This window comes from Triticum aestivum, chromosome 3D, assembly GCF_018294505.1.
Source record: "Triticum aestivum cultivar Chinese Spring chromosome 3D, IWGSC CS RefSeq v2.1, whole genome shotgun sequence".
Classification (NCBI taxonomy): domain Eukaryota; kingdom Viridiplantae; phylum Streptophyta; class Magnoliopsida; order Poales; family Poaceae; genus Triticum; species Triticum aestivum.
In genome coordinates, this window is record NC_057802.1 from 89,934,472 (window position 1) to 89,943,407 (window position 8,936).

At 52.0% G+C, this 8,936-nt stretch overlaps 2 protein-coding genes across 2 annotated transcripts; one reads left to right on the plus strand and one right to left on the minus strand.

The window, feature by feature from the left end:
- On the plus strand, nt 1-1,289 carry LOC123077618 (transcription factor HY5). The gene is made up of 3 exons (XM_044499917.1): nt 1-345; nt 473-804; nt 908-1,289. The coding sequence occupies exons 1-3, from the start codon at nt 237-239 to the stop codon at nt 1,001-1,003; spliced, it is 537 nt and encodes a 178-aa protein (XP_044355852.1). The 5' UTR covers nt 1-236; the 3' UTR covers nt 1,004-1,289.
- A 548-nt stretch (nt 1,290-1,837) lies between these two features.
- LOC123077617 (ABC transporter C family member 3) lies at nt 1,838-7,993 on the minus strand. Its single transcript, XM_044499916.1, has 10 exons — nt 5,328-7,993; nt 5,165-5,251; nt 4,451-5,080; nt 4,201-4,365; nt 3,825-4,119; nt 3,507-3,721; nt 2,988-3,293; nt 2,815-2,878; nt 2,438-2,677; nt 1,838-2,324 (listed from the first exon to the last, which is right to left on the minus strand). Exons 1-10 carry the CDS (start codon nt 7,713-7,715, stop codon nt 2,221-2,223), a joined length of 4,494 nt encoding a protein of 1,497 aa, XP_044355851.1. The 5' UTR covers nt 7,716-7,993; the 3' UTR covers nt 1,838-2,220.
- Nucleotides 7,994-8,936: the final 943 nt, after the last annotated feature.

The following is an 8,936-nucleotide window of genomic DNA, read 5'->3' on the forward strand; positions in this document are numbered from 1 at the left end:
GCTTCCCTTCCCTCCCGTTGCTCTGTCCCTCCCTCGCTCGTCCGATCTACATCTGCCCCCTTCTCTCTCCGTCTTCGTGTTTTTCTTCCTTCGTTCTCGGCAGTGTCAAGATTTGTGTTTCTTTTCCCGGAGCGGCGGCGGCGGTGGGGTGGTGGTGTGGTGGCGCGGCGGGAGATTCAGGGAGATCTAGCTCGATCTGCCTCTGTTCTTGGAGCTCGAGGACGCGGGGAGGCGAGATGGCGGCGCAGGAGCAGGAGCAGCAGGCCAAGACGAGCACCACCAGCTCGCTGCCGTCCAGCAGCGACCGCTCCTCCAGCTCCGGCCCCAACAACCTCAAGGAAGGAGGTACCCACCGTCTCTCCGTCTCCCCTCGGATTCCCGCTCCTTTGCTCGCTCGCTGACTGAATCCGGCAGCTCAGCTCGAGAGTCGAGACGCTGACGACGCGTGTCTATGTGTATGATGTGGTGGCAGGCGCGGAGAGCGACGAGGAGATACGGCGGGTGCCGGAGATGGGCGGCGGGTCGGCGTCGTCGGGCGCGGGGGACGGCAAGCAGCTGCAGCTGGCGGCGGCCGGGGGCGGGCAGGCCCCGGCGGGGAAGAAGCGCGGGCGCGCCGCCGGGGACAAGGAGCAGAACCGGCTGAAGCGGCTGCTGCGGAACCGCGTGTCGGCGCAGCAGGCGCGGGAGCGGAAGAAGGCCTACATGACGGAGCTGGAGGTGAAGGCCAAGGACCTCGAGCTCCGCAATGCCGAGCTGGAGCAGAAGGTCTCCACCCTCCAGAACGAGAACAACACGCTCCGCCAGGTACCGTATCCACCCCAGATCCTCCCTCCCAGCACAATTGTCTACTGTCAGAGTCGCCATTGCGATGCTGAATCTTGCATGCTTCCTCGCGATTGCGGTGCAGATACTGAAGAACACGACGGCGCACGCCGGGAAGAAGTCGAGCGGCGGCAAGGGGGGAGACGGCGGCAAGAAGCACCACCACTTCGGCAAGGGCTAGCAGCAAGAGCGAGCTTCTCTGCTCTGCTGCGACGATGGTTGCTAGGAACCACCCAACGTCTGCTCATCTGACCATTGTAGGACACTGCTGTTGTTGTTTGCTGCCGCAGTTTGACGCTTGTCTTGTCTTCTTCTTTTTCACTCCTCTCTTCTCCACGGTTGCCCGGTCGCCCGCTTTTGATGTCTCACTGCCACTGTTGTGTGTGCCCTGTCCATGGTAGCTTGTTGTTAGGAATGTTGATCTATGTGAACATTGGTTGTGTATTGTACTGTACTCTTCTCTTCTCTTCTCCAGCATTGCAATTTGGCATCTTCACAAACCTGATCGCCGAGGAAAAGAACTTCAAAAGATGGATTTCAGTTCACATCCAATGGCCTACCTAAATTTATCTCCTTCTGAAGCCGAGGTAGGCATGGCCGTCTAGAGAGTCGGCGTATAGCAGCTGATGTGAAACAAGAGAATTTGTATCATTTGCTGAACTTTCATCGTAGACAAAAAAAGGTGAGAAGGTCAGCCAAAGGGGCTCTCTGTGCTTCGTCAAAGAACAGCTGTCCTGAAAATGCAAGCAGCTACTGACGAATTCAGCACTGAATTCAGAACAGCTGAGGAGCTATGTGACTTACAATTGCCTGATGTAGTTTTATTCAGGCCATAACATATTCTGTGGCAATGGTTTTAGTAGAGCAAATTGACTTGCAATGTGCAGAGGGGAAAAAGAATGACAGAATTTACAAGAACACGCAACGGCCGTTCTGTTCATGCTTGGCATTCTTGTACCCAACCCAACACAGACCCACAATATCAATAGGAGCAGTCAGGGAGGGGACCCTGATATAACAGTGCTAAACTGAGCCACTTCATTTATTTATCCGGGTATCACATAGTACATCATCAAATTACCAAGCCCCAAAACTTTTTCGGCGTGTATGGTCCGCCGTAAAGTAAGCGACCACTACCAGGGTTCAGGTCTTCCTATCCTTAACGAACTACTTTCTTCAAACACTAAACTTTAACCGACTCTTAACCACCTTTTCAGCCTTTTCCTTCAGAACATGTAAAGTTACCGTGCGCGTATCAGTAGCACCAACACCGTGGTAGATCCGATCCGAGAGCACTTCACATCACACCTACCAGTAATTTTTCGGCATCATCGACGGCCAGACTCACTCAAGAAGCCTCAACGGCGTGGAAGAACGGCTGGAGGATCCACCCGTTCGCTACGTGTGCGTCGCTCTCATCGTGTACTCTGCCACAAGCTTTGAGAACAGAGACGACTTGTTCTCCAGCAGCTTGGCCGGCGTGTCACGCTCCACGGCCACACCTGCATAGATTGGCACGGCGTTTGTCAGACCAACAGGTATGACAAGCACATGGGATTAGTAGAAGAAATAACGAGGCGCGATCGCGATTTGTTTTAATGGTCTGATGGCTGACCGTTGTCGAGGAGCAGAACCATGTCGCTGTCGAGGACCGAGGTGATTCGATGCGCAATCGTGATGACCGTCGCCTCAGAGAAGTTCTCGCGCAGTGTTTTCTGGATCATGTTGTCCGTCGCGGTATCCACTGAGGCAGTGGCTTCGTCCAGAACCAGTATCTTGGTCCGCTTCAGAATCACTCTTCCAAGGCAGACAAGCTGGCGCTGGCCCACGCTCCAGTTCTCTCCGTTCTCGATCACTGCAAGGCAAATTTACAGAAAGTTTCAGTTTTCGAAAGAACATGCAGTACTGGGAAAAACGTGAAGAGTATGCAAATTCAGTACAGTATTAGACTTTCAACTGCATGACTAAAAATAAACATATCACATATCAGACCTGGCGAGTCGAGTTTCAGCTCCTTCTTCCTGACCTCATCTTCCAGCTGACAGTTATCCAAGGCCTGAAATGGAGCAAGCAAAGGATTCAGACTGCCACTTCCAAGAGGTTCTCGACTATTTTGTAAGTATTTGACGACTGACAAGAAATGAAGCATGTGAAAGCGAAACTACCTCCCAGATTTGATTGTCATTGTACTCGTTAAGAGGGTCAAGGTTGCTCCTCACAGTTCCCTCAAACATCGTTGGATCTTGTGGAATGATGCTAAGTCTAGATCTCAGGTCGTGCAGCCCGATGGTGCAGATGTCAACACCATCTACCAGTATCTGACCAACAGTAGGCTCGACAATACGGAAAAGGGCCTGTATGAGTGTTGATTTACCACTGCCTGTTCTTCCAACAATACCAGTCTTCATGCCTCCAGGAAAAGTGACGTTAAGGCCCTTCAGAACAAATGGTAGTTGTGGAGCATATCTCACCTGCAGAAATTTGACAAATTAAGGAACATCACTATCTAGAATAAATTGGCCATTACTCATTTGATAAAAAGCTGAATTTACAATTCGTATCCCATCAGACTGGATTTCTAATAGTTCACTCACAATGGCAAAAATATGACATTTCTGCACAACAACACGGTAAAAGAAAAGGAGAACATAGTTAAACAGGAGGGAGAAGGAAAGGGTACTTACATGGACGTCACGAAGCTGAATTTCTCCCTCTGACGGCCAGTTACTGGGCAACTTATCTTCTGACGTTGAAAGTGGGGGCTCTTCAGGAATGCTTATGTATTGCAGAATTCTTTCTACTGATATGATCTTGTTCTCCAAATTGCACATGCTCCACACAACCCATGCTTGCAGCATGTTCAAGTTAAGCCCATATGTGACCGCGAGACCAGCAATACCTGAAAGCAGGATGTAGATTTAGTTGCAAGCCCATATCAAGTCACGTCTAATCTGCTAACGTTACTCGGTATAAATATTGTTCCGAACTAGTAACATCCTAACCTGGATCGATGATACCAGTTGGTAGACTGATCAGAAATACCAAAGCGAATGCAAATGTGAAGGACGACAGCGTATCCAAGCGGAAACAAAGCCACTCCATTGCTACAGCATTGTAGAATTTCGGTCGAGAGTAGGCATCCATTAGATGGCTATTAGTTGATACAAACTGATGTTCTTTGCCAAAACTTCTGATGGTGGTTGATCCAGTAATTGATTCAGCAAAATGTTGTATGATAGGAGCTTTGCAAACCCCTACCAGCCTTTGCAGCTCTCTGGCCGTCTCAATGTAGTAGCGCTGCAAGATGATAGATGTAATAAGGTGCTGATCTTGCAGTGAAAAGAACATGAAGAATAAATATTAAATAGATTAAATTACCTGGTACCAGAAGCAGATAATGATCACAGGAACGAACACAAGAAACACCTGCCATGCTACCTGAGACATCACCGCAATAATTCCAACTAGTTGTATGATGGAAAACGCAACAGAGCCCATCTGGTAAGCGATGTTTGTATCCACTTCGCTTTGATCAGTTGAAGCCTAAACAGTTCAATCTTGAGTGAGTAATAATCGAAGTAAACAAATCAAACTTACCAGGAAATCTGAGGAGATGCAAATGACTTACTCTATTCAAGATGCGCCCACTTGGAGTGGAATCGAAGAAAGACATAGGAGCTCTGAATATGGCCATATGCATCTTGTTGAACAACAGAGTTGCTGTTTTGTATGCAGCTGTCACAAGAAACAGTGCCCTTATGAGGATGCACAGCGAACTTGCAACAGCCAATGCCACGAAGACATAGATCAGTGTCGACGTGCTCACTGGAGGCTCAGCGTCTTTCGACACAGGAGAAGCCCAAGCCATCCAGTAATTGCTAGCAATCTGAAGTACTTGGAAAAGTAGCTGTGCTATCAACACGAATGGTACGAGAGCTCCGCCGTAAGCCAATGTGAGGTACTTCCAGTAGACCCAGAACCCCACCCTGCCCTTTTCTCTTTCTTCTTCCTGCACCAGCTGCCCACTCTGAACCTTGTCACCGTCGTCTTTGCCATTTTGTTTATCTTTCTCTTCAGCTGATGACAATGACCTGGATAGGCTTAAAGAGATTGTTTCACTGCCTCCATTAGCAACATCAATCACGTCCAATGCTGTGAGAGCATCTTGGTGAGCACCAACCAGTTCCATTAGCTCTTCCCCTGAACCAAGTATATCGTTGTATTTGCCTGCTTGTGCTATCCTCCCACCCTTCATTACCTACATTAAAATTATCTTCTAAGGAGAACCGAACAATTTATGGCAATAAAATTTGCATGAAACATTCGCCAGTGAAATTCTCACCAGAATAAGATCAGCTGAAGGCAGGAATTCAATCTGGTGAGTGACATAAACCACTGTTTTTGAAGCCAAAGCCCCAAGCAAGCATTCCTGCAAATGGAAGAAACCTTAATAAGCAAGATGTTCTCAAACTCCTATATTGAACAAAAAAAAGAATGTATTATACCTTGAAAAGGTGGGATCCTGTATGGGCATCGACTGCGCTGAACGGATCATCAAACAAATAGATGTCGGCATCCTGATACAAAGCTCGGGCTATCTGAATCCTTTGCTTCTGCCCGCCACTAAGATTTATGCCTCGCTCTCCAATGACTGTCTTGTCACCGAATGGCAAGATCTCCAAGTCTTTCTTCAGCGAACACCACTCAAGGACCCTGTCATATTTCTCACTGTCCATCTCCTTGCCGAAGAGTATGTTGTCCTGAATTTTGCCACTCTGTATCCATGCCGTCTGGCTGACATATGCCGTTGTTCCGCAAATCTTGACCTCTCCTGATAGCTTTGGCACCTCACCAAGAATGCAAGAGAGCAAGCTTGATTTTCCAGAGCCGACCGTCCCACAGACCGCAACACGCATGCCTTGCTGAGCTTGAAAATTCAGGTCCTTCAGCGTTGGCAGTTCAGGTGAGCCGTCCCAGGAGAAGCACCCATTGCTGACCTCAATTGCAACATTGGAGCTACCACTTGGTAGCCTCTCCACAGCGTCCGTCGGCAACTCCTCAAGGCATAGGAAAGATGCTATCCTGTCAAGAGACACCTTGGTCTGAATCATCATCGATATTGTGTCAGGAAGGTTGTATATTGGTTCCTGAAGCACCCGGAACGTGGCCAATGCAGACAGCACCTTCCCTGACTCCAATGGTATCCCTAAGAGCATGCAAGCTCCGAAGGTTACCACGGCGACGAAGGTCGGGGCACCCCAGAACACGAAGGTGGCCGCGGTCGATGTGTAAAGGTACTTCTTGAGCCAGCTTGTCTCTGTCGTCCTGAGGTCAATGATCTTGGACAAGAACTTCATTTCCCACCCCTGCAGTTTAAGAATCCTCATGTTGCGCAGGATCTCAGATGTCGCCTTCATCCTGACATCCTTGCAGTCCATGAGCTTCTGCTGGAACTTCTCCTGCATTTTCATGGGAGGCACATTTGCAAGCATGACCACAATGGTGGCACCGAGCGCTGCAAGCGACGCTACCCCCAGGGTGGAGTACAGGATGAACAATGCCATGCCTACTTGGAGTGGCACCAACCAGAGATCGTGCATGTACCATGAGAAGAGGCCGACACGGTCGGCGTCCACGCTGATGATGTTGATCATCTCGCCGCTCGTGCGGCTCTGTCTGGAGGTGCTGGACAGAGAGAGCCCTTTCTGGTACACGACGGAGACGAGCGCGGAGCGAGCACGTATCCCGGCTTGCTGTAGCCGGAAGAACCAGTGCCGTTGTGACAAGCACTCAAACACCTTGGCTACGATGAATGTGACAACAAGGAGCTTCCCCTTGCTGGCGTACCCCTCGTCGCCGTTGAGGTACTGCACCAGGGAGTCTATGAGGTACGGGCCAACGTAGGTGGCCAAATTGTAGATGAGCGCGTAGAGCGCGGTCACCGCGATGTGCCACCACACGGTGCGCACAAGGGCCTTGGTGAGCTTGAACGCGGTGAACTTGGGGCCAGAGCCGTCGCCGGCTTGCGCCTCCAGGTTCGTCTTGAACGAGGGGAGCAGGCCGGCCACGCTGTCGGCATGATCAAGGTCCGGGACGTCGTCGAGGCCGAGGGCCTTCTTGTTGCCGACGGCGAGCAGGGGCCCCATCCAGGAGAAGGTGAGGACGCTGAGGAAGCCGGCGCTGGTGAAGAGGGAAGCATCGACGGTGTCGTCGCCGCGGCTCTCGCTCGCGCCGTTGAGCAGAGGCTCCTCGGAAGCAGAGCCGCCCGTCGTCTTGGCCGAGAACCCGGCGACGAGTAGCGCCACGGCTGCGAGGACCTCAACGGCGTCGCGCGCCCACGGAAGCGCGGGCACGGGGAGCCCGTAGGAGAGGGTCGTCGCGGCGTGGACGGCGACGGCGAGCACGGAGAGGAGAAGGAAGAGCGCCCACCAGAGCTTGAGCGGCGCGGCGAACCGCTCCTCCCCGCGGCCGCGGTACTGGAGATGCAGGTAGGCCGCGAGCAGCAGCCACGCCACCGCGCGCGCCGCGGCGTCCGCCTGGTCGGCCACCGCGTCGGGCGCCCCCCACCCGGCCTCGCCGCTGTTGTCGAGGTACCACGAGACGAGCGAGTACGCGCCGAGGAAGACCTCGGACGCCGCCAGAGCCCAGGTGGCGCGCACCGCGAACTGTCCCCACCGGAGCCGGATGCCACTGCCTCTCCCCGGGGCGGCGGCAGATTCCTTGCCGCGGGGGGCGGGGGCGAAGAGGAGCCGGGCCGCGACGGCGAGCGCGAGCAGGAGGTGGGCCCCGGCGCCGAGGCCGTGGAGGAGCGCCGGCTGCAGGAGGACGGGGAGGGCGGGCTCCGCCATCGCTGCCGCGAAAGGCGACGACGACGGCGACGCCGCGGTGGGCATGGGTGGGCGCAGGCTGGGTGAGTGGAGCGCCGGAGCGGGCGGGCGGGGGTTATATAGGGGAACGGGCGGGGGGCGGCTGCGGCGCGGCTCGGGACCTTGGGGTCCAAGACACCTCCCACCACCCCGTGTACCTACCCACCCGCGTCTCGCCGCGGCCGCGACGGAGGGGAGCCAAGCAGTGATGGGCGGATCGGAGGTGGGCGAGGTGAGTAAATCAAAATCGGGGTTTTGGTGGTGGCGGTGCCCCCCGGGCGATCGCAACAAGCGGTGGCGGCAGCCGAGATAAATGAGCTGCAGAATCCCGGCCCGGCCGGCCGGGGTTTTGACCACGCCTCCCTCACCCGTCCCAAGAGCAATTAGTTAAGAGTATCTTCTACTGCACGGTTTAAAAATCCCCTTCGCAAAATCCGACGACGAGATAATAAAAGGTGGTGGCTCTGTTGGAATTTTCCGAAGGAAATGTGGTATTAGCATCCTGTAAACCGTAGGCCAAATATAATGGCTTTGTGTAATTTTTCTTTCCTTTCCTTTTCTTTACTCCCTCTGTAAGGAATATAAGAGTGTTTGGATCACTAGTAGATCACTAAACTAGTGATCTAAACACTCTTATATTTCTTTACGGACGAGTGCTTTTTTAGAGTATATATGTGCGGCTTCGATCAGAGTAAAATCTGCCAAGCTGCTATGATGATCGTCAATCTAGAGATAATAAGTCCAACAGCATCCTGGCATTTCCTTTTTCAAGTTATAAGTCCAGTAACACCTTATTGGTGACTTGCACTTTTTTTTAACACATTGGTGACTTGTACTTGATCGGGTAAAAGGAAGTCAGTACATCTCACGCTGGCACCACATGCGGGTTCAGACGATGGAAACCCTCTCCCGATAACATCGCTGCCTAGCTTTGTCGTTTGTGCCTCTTCTGTAAATGGAACTACAACAATTTTTCCGCTTGTTTCTTTTTTGAAAATTTACTACTCCATCTCAGGGTTCTTTATTCCTCCATCTCAGGGCTACAATCGGCTAGTACAAAGCTTGAAAAACAATCTGGTGTATCATGCAACCAAACACCGGTGCACACCCCAATTATACCACGTCTAACTAATTCGTGAGCCACTCTATTTTGACCATGACTAATTTTATAGGGGATAAAAAAGCTTGAATCTCCAGGAAAGATTTGATCTCAGCCATCAAATGGCTATTCCTAGCCCAAACCAGTAT